The sequence below is a fragment of the Colobus angolensis genome, unplaced genomic scaffold (assembly GCF_000951035.1).
Source record: "Colobus angolensis palliatus isolate OR3802 unplaced genomic scaffold, Cang.pa_1.0 Scaffold62, whole genome shotgun sequence".
In the NCBI taxonomy this organism is placed as follows: Eukaryota; Metazoa; Chordata; class Mammalia; order Primates; family Cercopithecidae; genus Colobus; species Colobus angolensis.
In genome coordinates this window covers 10,500,584-10,520,276 of record NW_012119821.1, presented here as the reverse complement: position 1 = coordinate 10,520,276, position 19,693 = coordinate 10,500,584, and the positions used below count along the sequence as shown (strand labels likewise).

General features: G+C 41.1%; 1 protein-coding gene across 1 annotated transcript in view; it reads right to left on the bottom strand.

The window, feature by feature from the left end:
• PRDM6 (PR domain containing 6) overlaps window positions 1–19,693 on the bottom strand; it is a 98,076-nt gene that overhangs the window by 14,986 nt on the left and 63,397 nt on the right. Inside the window, exons 7-9 of the mRNA XM_011963737.1 lie at window positions 16,347–16,474; window positions 12,675–12,799; window positions 1,202–1,544 (exon numbers count right to left, since the gene is read on the bottom strand). Of these exons, the coding sequence (XP_011819127.1) occupies window positions 1,202–1,544; window positions 12,675–12,799; window positions 16,347–16,474 (596 nt within the window). The remainder of the gene's footprint in view (window positions 1–1,201; window positions 1,545–12,674; window positions 12,800–16,346; window positions 16,475–19,693) is intronic.

Genomic DNA, 19,693 nt, shown 5'->3' with positions numbered 1-19,693 from the left:
GCACAAATACAAATCTATGCATGTGTAATGTGCATATGTATCCTGTAACCGATTAGTATTATTTTACAAAATATCCACTCCCTCTCCCCCACACCTCCATCCTCCCTGACTCTGCTTGGGTTTTCTAGGCACACTGTGTATCCTACAGAGCTGGGAGGGAAGAGCTGGGTGTACATTATTAGGCGAGGAGAGCCAAGTGGCTTGCTTAAATTAGTGGGAAAATTAAGAAAATAACCCAAGAGCCCTGCTTCCAACTCTCCTACCCCAGCTTCAAAAATTATCTTCTGCTTTTATATTCAAAGTGCATTTTGAATGCTATTCTTAGATACTTGGGTTTTAATCAAGTTTTCATAGCACATGAAGGAGAGATAAAAACACAAGCAATCCTTTCTTATTGAATTAATTTGATTTTTGTCTTTTGCGCTCCCAGCTATCAAAACTGTCAAATAAACTGGTTTTGATTCATAAATAATAGTTCCATTATATCTACTGTGCCACTCGTCAGAGTACCTGAAATTTTAATTCACTTGTTCAGCTAAATTTCACCCTCAGTTCATGGCCATAAAATTCTTTATTGACAAACTTTCAAACCAACTTTGACTCTGAGGTATCTAGTCAACATTTTTCTTCTGTGTGGATATTAGTTTATTGAATAAGTGGCATCTGTTTTCCTCCACATCACTAGCAGAGTAGGTATTTCCTTTTGACAGCTTTGCAGGATTTATGGGTTTGCATGCTCTGAAGAAAAATAGCACTAAGCAAAAAATTCCAATTCATTACCTCTTAGTACTTAATTAAGTTCATACCCACGGCACACTGGAGGTGAACCCTGAAATGACTATGACAGCAGCACAGCAGCCAACTATATTATCTTTGGAAGACAGAGAAGATTCTAATTATCCTGACCTCATTTTTCCATCTATGATATTCATAAACATTCCTTCTATTTCTCTCCCTTTCAGGCTTGGGCAGAACTGTTTGGAAAGCAAGTGCAGATTCCTCTCCGCAGCCACCAACCTTTCTGTGCAGCCCTTATATGCAAGAAAGTCAAGCAGTGGTCTCACATTTCACTCTGACCTTCCAGAATGCAGACACCACTTATCACAAGGCTTCCCCTGTGGAGGTGCTCAGAAGTTGGCGGGCAGGCAAGCAGTGGGTCTCACTAAGCAAACACACTGTCAGCAGTGAGAGTCAGGGTTACCTGTCGGGGTTCTGTGTGCACACGTGCATCTGTAAGAGGATCCGCTGGGTGAAAGTCTTAAAGCACTGCCCACATTTCCAAAGATGCCAGTCACTGAACTCCGAGTGGAGCTGGCTTGTGGAAGTTGGGCTCGCAAGGACTCGCTGGTTTTTCACGTTGATTTGATTAAATCCTGATTCAATGGGCCCAGACTTATCCAGAAGAGAGAAGTTCCTGCTGCACGGCGTCTGGGGGAAAACAACGGAGCGCTGCTGGGTGGTAGGGGCGAGTTTGCTGCTTTTGTTGAAGGGCTGCAGGGCGTCTTGTCTGCACATGGCTTCCATTACCGTTGAAGGGACATTTACTAGGAGAATAGCAATAGTTTAGAAGATCAGTTTTACTAGCCTTTAAAATAACCACAATAACACATACTTTAAAAAAATCAAATAAATCAACATTTTAAGAATTTGTGTTTCTGGACTCAGAATTAACATAACCATCTGATTTGAGGGGAAAAAACTATTATCACAAATTAATAACTCATCTGATGCCTATTTATTAAGCAACTACTATATGCTCAGGATTGTTTTACATGGTCTTTGCCCTCATGGAGTTCACTTACGACTTGAGACAAACAGGAGTCCATGGTGAGCACCACACTGCACCTATGCCTGGAGGGAGTTTAGATGGGAGGCACAGCAAGGAAGAGGGAGTGAGCAGGGGATGTTGCCCAGAGAGGGTAGCCCTGAGCAGTGCAGAGAAAATAGATTCAGCTTGACTGGTGGAGAATTTCAGGCTTTCCTCCAGACCTTGGCAGCACAGGATAGGTATCCAGGAAAAGCTATTTGAAGAGATGAACAAGATGAAAGACACCTGGAGGCAGGAGCAGTCTACCACGCAGGTGGGATAGTAAGGGAGATGGGCTGACTGAGCAAGGCACGGGATCTGGTCACTCTAGGAATAATGATTGGGGGTCAGAAGGAGACCTCAGAGGGCCTTAAAAGTCCAAATAAATAAATAAGAGACTTCAGACCTAGGAAATAGATACAGACCATTTCTGAGCAGAGGGATAGCAAGAAAAATAGAACCAGTGTTCAGGAAGGGCTTGAGAGAGACCTGATTTACAGATGGGATGCAAGTGGATAAGGAAAGAGTAGGCGGCAACCAAGTGTGGTGCTTGTGACTCAGGCTTTGGAATCTGAAAGACCTAGGTTCAAATCCTGCCTCTGCCTCTTATTAGCTTAGTGGTCTTAGGCAAACTATTCAATAGCTCTGGGCCGCAGTTATTCCATCTGCAAAATGAGGACAGTGGTACTAACGCTTCTAAAAAATAATAGCAGCATGATGTGGTAGCTGAGATGGCTGAGGTTTTAACTCCACTATTGACTAGCCTTGGGCAAGTATGGAACATCTAAATCCATGATTTGGTCCCTGATATAATATAAAACAGTCACTCTCAGGACTGAATGGCATAATGCAGAAGCAGCATTTAGTAAAGAGCTTGACCTATGGTTGACACTCAACAGATGATCGGCCCTATGAGTCTTAGCATACTCGTCTTTAAAGTCGCCTTTTACGAGGTTTAAATACATCAATGAAAGTACTTATTACAGGGCCTACCATGAATGGCAACTACCATTTTTATTATAGAAGAAATGATGGATGTGAGGGAGATGGCCCTAAACTGGGGTGGTGGCAGTGGAAGTGGGGAGAGAACTAGAAGAAATACTTCTGAGTAGATAAATCTAATAATATATCTAGAATTTGTTGTTCTTTCTATTAAGATGTTAGTGAGTTAATAATATTTATAAACTATATGCTGGTCATTCCATAGGTCCAGAAGTGATTAGAACCTAATAGGCTTAAAAATTCTTCTTTTTTTAAGTAACTACTATATCTATGGGTCATTTCAAGGCTCAGAGAAATTAAAGTCACCAGGTGGTCAAGAGAATGAAATTAGAGACCAAAAATTTTGAAAAGGATGATTGGCAAAAAGATTGTGATAGCAAGTAACAAAATAATGCAGTCTATGGCCACTGGTCACCAGTTCAAGGCCACGTGGCAGGAAACACATGACCTGGGAGCACACCTCATGCACTGCCACAGACCATCGCTGAGAATGCTACCTGGCACGAAGACGCAGGCATCCTCAAGGGTAGGGGACTGTGACTGCCACGAAGCTCTGTGCTCAAGTGGACAGGGAGATGCCATGTGTGAGCACAGAAAGGGGTAGGTGTGCTGCCTAAGCATTCTTCAACTCAGAATGTTCTGTAGAATCACATGTGTCAAGCAAATCCAACCAGAGGACTAGCTCTGTCTGCATGGTTCTGTCGGCATAGCCCATACTGTCTTAAGAAAGAAAAGTAAAGCAAGAGACTCGCAGACCTGGAAAGAGTCTAGAGTTTGTCTAGTTGGCAGTTCTTAACCTTGGCTACTGCACATTAGACTCACACAGGAGAATCTTTAAAAACTACATTATAATCTCTCCACAGGGCCTGGTCCATCTACATTTTTTAAAGTTCCCCAACTGCTTCTAAAGTGAAATCAGGGCTGAGAATCACTGATCTAATCCTACCTTCTCCTGTTACAAATGACAAAAGCCAAGTCCCAAGAAGGTCCAGTAACTTGCCCTGGGTCACACATTCACTTAACGACACATCTAGGTGGCAAGTTTTAGCTTTCAGACTTATAAGTCCGAATTTTTTTTTCTGACCATACACTCATAGCATCTCTGCTCAACAGCTGTGTTTCAAAATTTAAAGGATGTTTTTACAGCTAGTACATTGTTTTGTGTGTATTATATATATAAATACACGTGTTATATATACTTATGTTATACATATACATACATGTTATAGATACTTATGTTATACATATACTTATACACACCTACCTATGTATGTTTGTACGTATGTCTTTATTCTATATACAAATATTTATGTATATTTGAATTCTGGGGCAAAAGCATATAATCAATATAGAATTTGTGGACCGTTTTTACACTTAAAAAATATTTTATGGCACACAGAATGTTACTTTTTAAGTAGGCACTGAAAGACAAGAAGGAATGTTTTGCCATGTTCTAGCATTTTTAAAAATAAAATATAAAAACAGCACCATTGTCAGAGATTGGGGTAGAACCATCTTGTTCGGCCTTTTCATTACTAATCCAGAAGAGGCAAAGCATAGGGAAGCCCACAGGGTTTTAGGCAACACTACGCCTTTACAGGCCAGGCAATTTCAGACTAACAGGAAGTAATGCATGGTGAGAAAACCATAGAATGAAGATGTCATCAACATGCAAGAGAGCGGGAAACACTGGCCAGCCGCTTCACTGTAGGAAAAGGAATAAAATGCCTTTGGGGGAAATAACACAAATAACACTCTAAGTGTAGATGATAGATTCTGAGCTCTGACTTACACTCCTAGAAAGTAACCTAATTGAGCTGGGCATGGTGGCTCATGCGTAATCCCAGCACTTTGGGAGGCCGAGGTGGGCAGATCACCTGAGGTCGGGAGTTCAAGACTAGCCTGACCAACATGGAGAAACCCTGTCTCTACTAAATACAAAATTAGTCAGGTATGGTGGCGCGTGCCTGTAATCCCAGCTACTTGGGAGGCTGAGGTGGGAGAATCACTTGAACCTGGGAGGCAGAGGTTGCGGTGAGCCAAGACCACGCCACTGCACTCCAGCCTGGGCAACAAGAGTGAAACTCCATCTCAAAAAAAAAAAAAAAGTAACCTAATTGATTAATTCTAAAAAATTGTTAAGGTCACATAACCTTTATATTAAAACAAAAGAATGTGTGGGTGACAGGGGAGTAGGGATGAAGAGAGATTGATTAATGGGTAGAAATTTAGAGTTTGGTAGAAGAAATAAGATATAGTGTTTGATAGATCAGTAGGGTGACGATAGTTTACAATGCTCTATTATATATAATCATGCCACTGTACTCCAGCCTGGGTGACAGAGCAAGACCCTGTCTCCTAAAAAAAATTTAAAGCAGCACTTTTTAGAAGACAAGATTATTCTTCTTAAATATCAGCCTCACTGACTATGGCCATTAAAGGTATAAACTAAACACAGGAAATTTTCAGAAAAAGGACAGGAAACTTCATCCCAACACAAGAAAGAAAACATAGACAACTGCAAAAGGTGCAGAGATGGCTTATTAAAATGACCAAAAAGATGAAGTGGTTTCTGCATGAAGCAATACTGAGCTAGTCAATCTCTTCAGTCTGGAAACGCAAAGATTAAGGGGAAGAGGGCAAACTCCCAAAGCCTTAAAAGATACGGTCAAGCAAGAACATGAACTCATGAAATCTGGACAGTTAAAATATTGAAAGAGGCAAACTCAGGACCTATAAAACAAAGTTCAGTTTACCCCTTCCTCGTTCATTCATTCAGTCCACAAATAGTTGCTGAGCATCTATTACATGCCTAACCCTGTGCTCGGCACCATGGATATAGGGGGATCAGGAAAGCCATAGTCACTGCCCTCTGGCACATAAACTCTACTGGGAAAGACAGATATTAAGCTGATGTCTTTACAGATAAATATTCACTCAGTTTCACCAAATGTAACATTCCATTAATTTCACCATTATAATTGTAAGTCACCATTAATTGCAAAACACCTGCCGGTTTCAGAAAGATTAAAATGTTAAAAAAAAATACATAAATTTTGGAATTGTCAAAGTACAGTTACGACAAGTGTGGTAAGTGCTGTTAGAGAAAAGAAAGGATGTCAGGAAATGATAAATCAGGGGTAGCTAAACATGGGGTATGACAGAATCTGAGTCCTGAAGGGTATGCGGGCATCATACAAGTGCAAAGGGAGGAAAAGGCAATGCAAAAGATGGAATATCGGCAGCTTTGCCATAGAGTCCTGTGCCATGCTGAGGTAGGAAGGAGCTCAGGGCACTAAAAGAATGGAAAAAAAGGCAATGTGGACAGAGAGAGAAGAGGAGATGGGCTGCAGCAGTCGAGGCTGGAGAGGAAGGCAGCATTATTGTCAATGCCTGTGGGAGCTGGACAGGCCACAGAAATATCTGACAGGGTGATGGTAGACAGGTTAACACAACAGAGGATGGTGGGGGCGGTAACATTCTGAACAGGGTATGGCCAGTCTAGAGATGTTTGGAATCTAATATTGTAAAATACTATATGGGCCACAGAAAATGTTTCTGGAGACTCTATGTGACCCATAGGCTATCATATTAAGGAACTGGGGATTTAGCAAAGAGTAACGGCAAGCCAAAACATGATTTTAAGTTCGGGTGTGAGATGATCAGATTTATGCTTTAAAGGCATCATCGCTCTGTATTGGTAAATAAACAAAGTACAGAACAATGTATACAGTGTGCTACATATACATGTGGGAGAATGACAGCCAGAGAATAAAAGGGGGAATATTAGACGCTTGAATGGGCAAAAATTATCTCTGAAAGAATACCTGAGAACCTGCCAACATTACTGATGTCATCTTGGAAGGAGACTTACATGTCCACAGTACTTTCTGCATTTTGCTCTATGGGACAGAGCTACCTATTAACAAAACAAGTGAATAAACTGAAACAGTAAAATAAGCAAATGGTTGAAACTTCACTCTGGCCACCATGAACTAAAGAAAGAAAGTGTGAAGTTGTGCAGAAGATTACTGCAGGGGTCCAAGCCAGAGTGGATGGTGACACTAGTCAGGTGGCAGCAGAAATGAAGTGAAGAAATGCATTAAGAATATGCAATCAACAGGACTTGGTGGCTGATTGGATAGAAGGGTGAGCAAGAGTGAGGTGTCAAGGTTTCTCGACAGAGCAATTGGATGATTGGGTGTGAGAGCTGCTGAAAGATGGGAGAGGCAGTTAGTGGGAGTGAATAGAGTAGTTTTAGTTTTACGCAGGTTTAGTTGGAGATGCATGAGAAACATGGAAGTGAAGATGTTGCCAAGACAGCTGGAGAGGAGTCTGGGGCTCAGTAAAGAGGTCTGGATTGAAAATGGAAACCTGGGAGTACCTGTCTTAAATTAGGTCACCCAGGAAACACACTCTGAAATGGAGATTTGGGGTTTGGGGATTGCTCTCAGGATCAACACCTGTTGGGAAGTGAGGCAAGCAGCACTGGGCTGAGGGAGGAGTTTAACAGCTCTGGAGTTGGATGGAATGAATGTCCTTTAGGGTTGTCCTGGTTTGAGGTAAGGGAACCAGTCCTTTATACATCCCACATTGACCAGTCATTGGATATGGGCTACTGTGGGAGGCAGTATGACCAAGGGTGAGGTGGTTCAAGTGGACTAAAGGTAATTCCTGGAAACAACTCATCCAAGATGTCAGTCCACTACACTCCCACAAACAGTGGGAATGAGCGCCTCCATCCAGTAGCAAAGCTGGGCTTGAGGCAGCACACCACAATATCCTACAGCATGCAAAAAGCCAAATCTCTCATAACAGTGACTTTCCCTGAGACCTTTGTCATCTGTCTCTGTCAACACCTTTTTTAGTGGGTGCTGCCTTCTTGTTGGAGCCTTGTAAAAGAGTCAGAAGCATCCCTGGTGAGTGACTTCTTTGTTCTTCTAGGAACCTACAGGTTTCAACAGCTCTAGACCAATTTTTATATTAGTTTGTTGGCTCAGGGTTTCCGTAGCTGGCAAGTAGTGCAAAATCAAGCCTCATAACCTCCTACGGCTAGGGCTAGTTTTTAGAGTATGACTTTGCTTTTACCAATGCCCCAAGATGGACAGTTCCTTAGCTTACTGGCTTGAGGGCAGCATTTTTCTATTCCCCATTCAGGGACAGGATAGTATCTTTTGGCTCCTGATTCTAAGCCAACCCCAGCTTTGCACTGTACACAAGAGGCCTGGAACCTGGACTCCTCCCAGCTGAATGACATAGAGAGCCTGACAGCCGCAAGCTCACGCTCTCTGTTGTGGCCACCTCATGCAGCATCTGCACGGTGTTTGATATTGCGGTTATGTGCTTATGTGTTCTCTTCTAGACTGAGCTCCTCTAGGACAGGGCCTGGGTTTTTGCACCCATCACAATGTTTCCCCTGGGGTCCTGCACAGATGGTCTTGTGGACTGAACTATACGTAATCTTCTAAAGGTCACCGCTAAGGGCTTGAGCAGGGCCTTCCTGACCCTGACCTAGTTTCTCGCTGTTGGTGGAACAGTGGGGGTAAGGGGCACCATGCAGAGGTCCCCCTTTTTATTTTCTGCTCTTTAAAATCAAAAGCAAAAGGCAGGGGTCCTCGAGGAGGCAGGGTTTACTCTGGTGCAGCAGCTCCCCTGTTGCCATCAAGGTTCACATTCTGCCACCTCAGCTTCATATGCCGAGACCGAAAAAGCAGCAGGAAGACTTGTTTAACATTTATTCCCAGGATTTTTTTTAATTTCCTCTGAAATGAATATGAATACACTAAGGTCTTTACACTCTGCAGGAGCTAATCCCCCACTGGAAGCTTTGGGGAACCTCATTCCTTCTTGCGGATGCGATCTGTCGACACAGGCGTTCCTTCAGGCTCTTTTGAAAGGCCCACAGTGGATGGAAAGGCGCTCTCTTTGGAGCTCTATTACATTTATAATACGACTTTTTTAAAAAGAAAATAACATAGGAATTGCTTCCAGAACCCAAATGCCTGTTGAACTGCTGTCTTCTCTGAGTCAAGGCGGCTTTCAATGAGCCGTCCAGGCAGTGAGTGTACCCACAGCCACCCTGCTTTGGGGCCGCCAGTGGAGGGGGCACGTCCTGAACCCAAACCCACCGCACACACTCGATAGGAAATGTGTACTTTCAATGTTGAAAGAACCATGGGAAGAAAGTTATATTTTTATAACTGAAGGTGCTTAATATTACTCAGTAAGTAAAATCATATTTTCCTTGAACGCCTTGGTCCAAGTATCAGTTTCATTAACAACAACAAAAAATCTGCCTGAAATATTTAATCCCTTCTAATAATGGTAATAGAAATTCTCAGTATTTATTCAGTGCACATTCTTCATTGTTCACTGTGCGCACAGCACTATAAAGAGGCTCTGTGGAGGTATTTTATCAAAAAAGTATTTGATCTCAAGAAGCTTCTTTTTAGGTACCTGATTTATTTTGTGGCTAGCTCAGTGGGATAAAAATTGTCTTAGAATTGCTAATCCAGTAGAGATGATTTAAATTACTCAGGGCTGTGGAAGGCTATCTGTTAAATGATCTGTCCATGCCCTTTCACACATTTGTGCTTTTAAATCACAGAGTATTTTCTTAGCACAGAAGAAAGAATCCTCATTTAGGTGTTACCAGGTCTCCCAGTGAATCACATGGAATGAGAATCCATCTTAGAGGCAGTCAAAGTCATATATCTCCCCCACACTATCTGATGAAGCCTTCTGCTGGTTTCTTGGGTGGCCAATCACATGACAGATATATGACTCTGAGACAGAAACTGAAATAAAATTCCTATAATACCCTTGGGGGAAAGCGGATTGTCACTGTTGAGCACTTTAGTCAATGGCTTAATTCCTTTTAAACTTCCCTCAACCGTTACTTAGAGCTCTGAACAGAACCCAAAACAACTACTTAGTTTTCCTACTGAGAAATACTTCAAGCTGTTGTAGCTTTGCAAATTCTCTTCCAAGGACTTCAGGTGCTAAATGATATATCATATATCCCGGTAGAGTTTATGCAATACTCTAATCATCAATCTCAAGAATGCTTCACTCAGGTTAGACACTAGCAGAAAGAAGAATTGAAAAGCAAACTGGTATGTTTTTTCCAGAAAGTACATTTTTGGCATGGTGGCACCAAATCTGAAGGCCAGTGGTACGCTCTTAGACACCCATTGTCAGGTGGCTGTGAATGGCACACAGACCCAAAAATGCTCTACTCCAACCCCACAATCCCTCCCGTCCATGTGACAGCATTGTCAGGTGGAAGCACCATGTAGATATGAGTCTCGCACTCCAGAGATCCAGGTCAAGGGTAAGAAATGCATTTCCTAAGTGGTCACTCCACAGTTTCCATTTCTGGCTCAGAGCTCAGTAAGTGGTCATGCCATCCTTCCAGCTCCTCAGGCCAAAAGCCTCAAAGTCATCCCTGACTCCTCTTTCTCACTCAGCATCTAATGTATAAGAAAATGCTGTTGAATTTACTTTTAAAACATATCCAGAATCCAACTACTTCTCACCACCTCCACCACTTCCATGCTAGTCCAAATCACCATCATCTCTCCCCCTGGATCCCTGCAAGAGCCTCTAGCTGGATTCCCTGCTCTTCCCCCTGTCCAGTCTCCACTCAGGGAGTATTCCTGAAAAAAATTCAGTCAAATCGTTCTTTTTCTCAAAACCCTACAACAGCCCCCTTTGCCCAGCTCACACAGAGTCAGAGCCAGGGTCCTGACAATGGCCTCCAGGGCCCTAGAAGGTCTTCCCTGCCCTAGCACCCACCCACATCTAAGTTAACCCCTCTTCACCTCACTCACTCTGCCTCACTCATGCTGACCTCTGTGATGCTCTTCCAACATGCCAGGAACATTCCCATCTTGGGACTTGTAATTGTCTGGCTGCCAGGAATGCTCTTCTACCTACTAACACATGGCTTGTTCCTTCACCATCTTAAGTCTTTGCCCAAAGTCCACCTTCCCAGTGGAGCTTACCCCGTTCACTCTCTGAAACTATAACTCCTAACTCCTGGCACCTCTTTATCTCTTTTCTGCTTTATTAGCACACAACACTTATCACCATCTGGCCAACTATTTATTTACTTATATATCTGTTGATAATCTGTCTCCCCCCATTAGAATGTAAGCTCCATGAGGGCAGGGATTCTTGTCCATTTTGTTCACTGCTATATTTACATCACCCAGCAAAGACACTGGCTCATGGTAGGTGTTCCTTACACATCTGAACAACGAATGAATAAATATTTGGCCTTGATATGTTTACTCTAGACATTCCTCAACACTCATACCACAACAACAGCTTCAGTCTGTAGCAGGTTGTATTAAAAGAAGAAACAGAGGATCGTGTGAGATTTCTAGAATCCTCTTGGATCAAACACTCTAGATGGTTACATCAAGGTTCCAACATACAGACAAGTTCATGTTAGCAGATGGGGAGGCTGGCTGACACTGAAGCCTTTCTGTGCATATATAAAGATCTAGTTTTGGGGGCATGGGGCATGGAGCCATTCTGTTTGAGGCAGAGCACAGTGGCTTCCACATCTACATTTGCCTCTCACTGCATACTCACGGCCAACACTGAGATTTTCTCCTGTGAAAACAGGAACTCCCTCAAACAGGAATATAACAGCAGAAAATAAACTTTCCAGTGGAAGTCTGAAATGTCAGAGGAATGTACTGAATGTCCAAAGATTCATTTTTTGATTTGATATTGGTTTTGGGGTTAGGGTAAAATAGAAAAGGAAAGTTGATAGTAATAGGCTTTTTGATGATTTTTACAAAGAAATTAAAGACAAAATGGGAAAGAAATATCCGACCATCAGCATTTTGATGAGTCATAATATGAGCGTTTTTAAATTGTAGTTTTTGGTGTGTGAGTGCATGTGTGAGAAAGAGGAGAAGAAAATGAAAAAAAAACCACTTTTTTCAAAATGAAGTTTCTTATCCATTATCAAAAGACATCTGTTATCTTTGTTTCTTTTTGTAGCATAACATCAAATTATCAGTTCACAAATTAGTCAATTTGGTGACAAGAAAACACAGTATCACTGAAATCAGTGTTTCTCACTGAAGCACATCAGTGCTAATTCTGTTCCAAATACTGGAAATCACTTTAAAATACTTTTCAGATAACTGATAGAGCAGAAATATAAAGTTTACAGGAAAGTTGCTGCAAATTTACACTTGCCTAGATGTTAATTCTTTTAAAGATAATGGTTGGTACAGTAATAAAGATAGGAGAAAATTACATGTTTCCAGACATGGTTTTAGACCAAAAATTTAGAAAGACATAAATTCCTTAGTCACATATCTACCATTTTAAATATTATTTGTCATGCAAATGACTATGTAGGAGGAAGCAGGAGGAAGCACACCCAATCAACTAAAGGGGTGCTACCCCTGATTAAATGTCATTGCTTTCTTATTATTTCATTTTTGCATACAGTGTGGCTCCCACAAGACTATACATCCCTTCAGAGCAGAAGGTGAACCTTACACTGCTCTTGTAATCCCTAAGGTGGCAAGCATAGAACCAGACACATAGTAGGTACTCAGTGAATACCAGCTGACTTAACTTGCTTCAACTATTATTTAAAATTCTGGCAAAGGCTTTGAAGTTGTTAATAGGTGAAGGACTGGTCCATACAGGTTAAGATGCCCTACGATAAAGCAGACGACATGCAGGGAAAAGAAAACGATGGAACAGACTTGTATATGTTTGTGTTACTTATTTTAGTGAACCACGTTCCATGAGTTTCAAAAAAAGCTCTTAAAAAGTTAGCTTTGAAATAGGTAAATTGAAATGTGAATTCAGAGCTAAAATAAATTCTTACAGTTTTCATCCTGGGCAATGCATTGTAAGGGGATCCCAAAGAAAGACGTATAGCTGTCATTGTACCACACCAGAAGCTCGGTGCCCCTAGGGATATCTATACAGGCTCGGTAGAATATATTCGACCTATTCAAAACAAAAGAAAACCCGGCTTAGTAATACATAGGACTCATGTGCCCCCATCCATATTTTTATTGCCCCAAAAAAGTTCTGCTCAGCTCCATCTAAACAGTTTCTGTTTGTAATAAATCTACACCCAACTGATTGTCCCCAGCAACCAATTAGAGTCTGTAACTCAGTATGATAAACAGCACTCAGTTTATTCCCACAACGACCCTCCCTAGAATGAATTGGCTGAAGAGACAGATATTTAGCCCAGGAGACATCAGAAAGGAAGAGTTCATTAAAAAAAAATTTCATCTCACACTAATGAGAAAATTTCCTCTCAGGAAAATTGCAAAGACACTGGTGCCCCAACCTCATATATAAAAACTATTGACTTCTTATTTGAAGGAAAAGCATTAAATGTATTATTGCAACTCGGCATTGGGGGTTCCCAAATTTGTAATAAAATTAAGCAGCTTTGTGATATAAGGACTCAGGGAAATAAAAATTCTCTCCATTGCTCTTTTTCTAAAGTTTGATACAGGAGAAGAGAAAAACGCTCCTATGTGAAATGGATGGAAATTCAATAAATACAAGAGGAGCACTTTACTCTGGCTGAAAGATTACACTCTGAAATGATACAGTGAAGGTATGAGAAATAAACATTTTTTATAATAGCTTTGGTACTTTAAAAAAATCTACAGATTAAAAAAATGAGGAGACTGAGACTGGTTTTCTCAATGAAGAATTGCTACAAATATGAACCTCAAGTTCAAGATAAAAGTGTGTAGAGTTGGTGGGCCCTAAATTTCTCCTTTCTGTAAGGAATTGGCTGTAGCAGGGCAATTTGTTCCTTGTATAACACTGCAGACATAAGGCGAATGCTTCTCCACATTTTTCATGGCAGTGAGATATGCACTTGTCAACATATTTTGTCACCACAAAGTGGCTCTTGGCAATAGGATCATAAAGATCAATAAAAAAGTGCAGATTCTCAGTATTTTACTTGCAGCTGCAAAAATTTCATTTATCTTGTTATTTTCCTTACTTGCTGCCATTCTGTCTCACGAGGGCACTGCTAGCTAAGCAGAATGTTTTTCCCAACATTCTATGAATATCTGACAAAAACTCCAGCCAGTTGCCTAGCTCTTGCTACCCTTCCTCCCTCTGCATCTCCAAGAGCTGTGCATTTTATTAATTCTTTCCACTGCTACATAAAAAAATCAAAATTGGAGCTGAGCTATAAATCACTGGCATCTCCTAACTTGAGAAAAATTGAGTCTACTTTGTACTTCACCCTTGCAACATTTCATCTCTCGGTTTGGCTTCCCTTAATATAAACACTGCGCCCGGCAAATGAATGTGCTAAAACCAAATGACACACTTTGCTGCTGAAAGAACAGAACTGTTTTCAAGCAATGGGTGGTCTTCTGAGGCACCGAGTAGGCCGAAAGGGGGAAAAAATGTGTAAGTGTACACCATTCCTTACAAGCGGGCAGAGCTTCCAAAACTCGCAGAAATCTCTGCATGTTGAAGCACATCAAAGGGATTTTTCCCTTTTCAGATAATATTTCCTTTGCTGACATGTATTTAGTATTGTGGTTGGATGACTCATAAAGATAGCTTCATGGCGTCCCAACGCAGTTGAAGTGGAACACATGCCAACAAACATTATTGTCAGCCTCAAAATAAAAACAAAACGTTCAGCTAAGGGTCAATCAATCAAGGGCGCTTTGAAGAAAATTCCATTTAGATATTACAAATCATAACAGAATGAATTTAAACCAGCTGACTTTTTGTGAAGCGGACATTCATGTACAATAAAAATTAGGCTGGCTCTTCAGGGTCCAACTTTTCTATTTTCTTACTCTTGGACGTGGTCACTGGTGATGAATGCCAGTTTTTAAAATTGTGTTTTTGTAGTTCATTTTGTAAAGATCTGAAGTAATCAAAAACAGATCAGCAGAGAGAGCTCATAGTGTAAGCACCATTATGAAAGGGGGAGTTGTAAAAAACCCACTTATTATTGACAGATAGGCAATGACTTGCCTATGCCCACCTTCCTCTTAGGGGGTGTTCTTGTTTTCCCAAATTCAGAATTTGCCTCAGTAGCTCCTTGGGTACCCATTACAGAACCAAACACTCTCTTACTAAATGGACAAGCACAATCTTCTACTAATTTTCTAGCTCAGAGTTTTATAGAAAACCTCACAACAGAAATGCAGCCGTAATAAAGGTGAATAAAGTCCATATACAGCAGTGTAATGAAATACTGTCTTGTGCTACTTCATTTAAACCGTTATTTAATGAAATAAAACTGCACTGAAAACCAAGGCGGTGAGTCACATACTGCCCAATTTTTTTTTAATGGAAGACCTCAGAGAGTAAGTCAAATTTGTGCAGCCTTTAACCAACAAGGGGAAGACAGTTAAAAAGAAAAACTTAAGCTTCATTTAAAAAAAAAGAAAAAAAAAAGGAAAGGAAAATAAATAGCCACAGGCAGGACTCCAAGTTGCTGAGCACAGAGCCCCCTGCTTTGATGTGTCTGTGGTGCCGAATAAAGCTAAACAGTTGCTTCTGATTCTAAAGGGAACACGGCTGTTTATAACTGAGGTCATATATTTATATGGCACACGTTTTCGAGGGATTTTTGAGAAAAGAAGGCTTAGTGGTGGGGCTTTTTTCCTATTTGATTCATTTTTGCCCTCTCGTCTCCACTCCAGCCTTCCCTAGCACTAAATGGAAATGCTTCACCAGCAGGTGCACTGGGAAGAACCGACTGAGCGACTGGGAAGAACTGACTGAGCGTTGGGAGATTCCACCCTGCTTCTCAGCTCCCCAGAGGCCTCCCTATGTGGATCCCCTACGGGAAATGGGGATGGCTCCACCCTGCCTTTGTTATCCTCTGAGTTTTGCCCATACCTTTCAGGAAACCAGGGGCTTCTCTGTGCCTGGGAACTGCCTCATGAACTGAAAGGAATCCTGAATCATCAAAGGGCCAAACCCACTGCCACCTTTAGAGGGAGCAGGAGAGTTACCCTGGCTCTGTCACTGCCACTAAGTCTAACGGTTTTGGAAAGGGATCGGTGGGAAGGTAGAGAGTTCTTGGTTTCCCATGCTGTTGTGCAAACAAAGCTATTCCTCAAAGGAGACAGCATGAAGGAGACCGAAAGCAAGAGACCTGAGGCTGAATCTGTGATCATCTACTTATCTGTGTGAATACATCTGCTTGGGAAAAGCACCCCAAGTCAGTGGGTTTGCTGGGCTCATTCAGACCATTCTGGAAGTTCTAATGATGTGGGAGTAACTTCACCATGTGCACGGAGTGAAGGAGGCCATCTGCTAGCACTTTTAATCTTAAGTGTTCATGAATGCTCTTACTGTCACAGGAACTGAGGAGGTTTCAGAAATCAAGCAAAAAGAAAAGAAAAAAAAATGTCTGCCAGTCCTTGCAGAGTTCTGCAGGATTTTTTTTTTTTTTTTTTTACCCACCAGTGGCAAGCCTGAATTTGTATATGCAAGCCAAATGGCTTCAGCTCTGTAGGTGGTAAATCAAGATATACTTTACCTGTACTGAACTACTGTTAGATTCTGTTCTCCGCAGTGCCTTGCACATCGGATATACCTCATCCAGCTCGACTTACTAGGTTCCCCACCATCAATAAAGTGCTGTAGTGTCCCATCCTGGTCATATATCTGGAGAAGAGGTCAGAAGGTCAAGTAGTTAGAATGAATCATCAGCAATCATTTTCCCTGCTTCCCTTGGTGTCTTTATGTGTCAGGTGCAGAAATCTATTGCCCTTAGGTTTGCTAGTGCTTACTGATGCTTGTGGACACTCAACCGGAATAACAGGAAAATATGTTTTAGTGATGCAAGTCGATCATGTTTTTCTTATCAAGCCAATCTTCTCTGTATTAAACATATTTGTGGTATCTCACGGATGTGACCATATTTCCCAAAGAATATTTGACTGATTTTGACAGGCTAGTCTTCAGTAATGAGCTGCTGGATAAACAAAGCAAGTTGAAAGGAGAGACCACATTGACATTGTCGGAACATCCACATTCGAGCCCCCCAGGCTCAAACACACAACTGCCCAGAGGCATTCGGGAGGCAGTAACTGTCCATTCAACAGGCTGGGCGACACCTAGCAGAAGAGAGTTGGAGAGTTATGGAGCCGGAAAGAACTGGCAAAACAGACTCTGATTTGGATGAAACAAATGAACTCTCACCTCAAAGAAGATGTTTTTCAAGACAAAGTTTTCAGGACCTGAAACTATTAGGAGAGGAGTCATTTAAAAAATAGAGAGAGATCCTCAAAAAGGGAAAGAAAAAATAGCTGTTTCCTATGGATCCTACATTTCTTAACTGAGTTGTCTAATTGTTACTGCCTCACATCAATTCAAGCAGATTTCCTTTCAAGAGAGCATTTGAGAAAATGAAATCCGCTTCAAACCACTCAATAAGCATGGGACAAAAAGTCTCGTGAAAGCAACTAGGGAGCCAAGCAAACACAGAGTCAGTGCTGACAGCAGAGGCAACAGCTTGCCTTTCCAGAAACGACTTCAGATCCAGGGCACTTAGGGGGACGTGGTATCTAGAGGAGTGGGAGATGAGGAGGTCATGTATCCACAGCAATTCTAGAAAGTCACTCCCAGTCCTGGGGCCATTCAGGAAGCAGGGACAGTTAAAAGAGTTTCCTAAGGGTATGGTTCGCAGAAGGACCATCATACAGTGCACCATTTCAGATAAAATCAGCAGTGGGATCCTTCTTCTGGTAGCTACTTCCCCAGAGCATCCTGACAAATCGTATCTCTTACTCTTGCTAGTCAGCCCTTCCATTTTTCCTTTTCAAATAAGCATGGAGAATAAGTGTTAGAGAGAGTCTCACTGGTTACATTTAGGCTCCAAAATTAGTATGGTCATTCATAGTTTAGCTCAGCATTTCTATTCTGGGGGAGGGGGGTGCAAACGGGCTTAGTGATGACAGTTTCTTTTTACTATCACCAGTCATTTAAAAACAGCTAAGTTTTTAAAATTTGTTTTATTTCATTTTATTTTATTTTAATTTATTTTTGCTTTTCTTGAACTCATTCCTCTCCAACCCCAACCTTTCCACTAACCCCACAATGAAAGACAAACATTAATCTGTTAAAAACAATTGAGCAGTTATGACTGGGTAAACGCACCAGAGTGATCACAGCTGATAATCAATTTAGTTTGAGAAGAGTGAAGAGATTCTTGGATATTTACTTAAGACTAATGACTTCTTTAAATTTCTAGGTTTTGGATAATGGCAAAGAATGGAAACATTTCATGGGGTGGCTACATCTGCTACGTGAGCAATCAAATGATAGGCAACATATTTAGGATTGATTATACTGTAGTTGTTTCTGTTTTTGTTGTTGTGGGGTTTTTTTGTTTGTTTTGTTTTAAGAAACTGATTAAGATTCAAAATTGCAACTCTGAAACTTGTTGACAGTCTCAGAGTTGAAATTTTGAATCTTAACCAGTTTCTTCAAAATTGCAACATTGACCAAAGCCATTTGGTTTCCTTAATGCCACTGTTAATCTTTAATGGAGTAAGAAATGTTGATGACCCAGCCCCCTCCCTTCCCTTCCCCCAAAAATAAACCTTCCACAGGGACTGCTGGTAAAAATTATTATGAAGCATTTTGAGAACTGCACACAACAATCCTCCTTTGTGCATCAAGCTACTATCTTCAACAACAAGTAAAATCCCCTAACATTTCTAACTAGTGGGGACTGTCTTAACTGTTGGCTCATTTGATCTCCAGCCACTAACCAGTCCACCCTTAAAATTGGTATGAAAAGCATTTCCTCCTACACTCTTGTTTCAGCAAAAATCTTAAGTATATTGTGACTATAATAAAACCTACAATTTTTGCCTGCCTGATATAAACTGCTACTTGCCTTGAGGAAAAGTAAAAGGCTATTTGTCAGGCTCTTCCTGAGTATCACACAATGTAGCACATGGCATGAGGTTTGGCTTTCCTGGCTTTAGCTAATACTAATATTATAATATTTCACATGAAACTGTGATGCAAATCCCATGCACCTACTTAACCCCCATAACTACATACCCAGAGTTGAACAAACTCATTCAACCTTGATACTGCTTTCTTTCTCAGCCCCCAGAGCCTAGCCATCATCAAATTCAGTTGAATTTTCCTTCTATATACTTTTCAAGTGCATTTATGTCATTCTCTCCACTGTTAACCATTTTAGTCCAAATGAGATTTTTTTTCCTCACCTAAAGTATAGCAAGAGCCTCTTAACTGATTTCAAAAAACACGAGAGAGAAAAATAAATGAAAAGAAAACCTAGCCTCCCTTTTTTTTGTTGTCCAGTTTTTGCATGCATTATTAAAACAGAGAAGCTATGTTACCTAATGTTAAAAACTATCTGTTATTCTCTTGGGAACATATTTATAATACATATCACTGTATTATCAGCCTCTGATTTCTTTTGTGATTATTGTTGCTGCTATTTTCAAACCATTGCTTTTGGTCTGTTCTTTCTCTTTTATCAATAGGAGTGGAAATATAAGAAAAAGGGAGACCTCTTTCTTACCTTTTTAAGGGGATTTTAACAGTATTGAATCTAATTCTATTGATTGGGACATCACACATATGGTTGAGATAATGATCACACAATTTCTTACTCATTACAAATCATGCATGGCATTAACTGAAAGCTGCCACAAGAAAGGAGTTGTATTGTGATCCTGCATATTAGGAAGTGCCACTCTCTCCCATGCTTTTATTTTCCTTGCACAAAATCTAGCTTTAAATGAGAGCCACAGGAGTAAAATATGCACCAGGGTTGCGTGTTACAACAACTGGCTGTGAGTGGCTTGTCCACTGCTTTGTCATTTACTAAGCTGCCAGCCT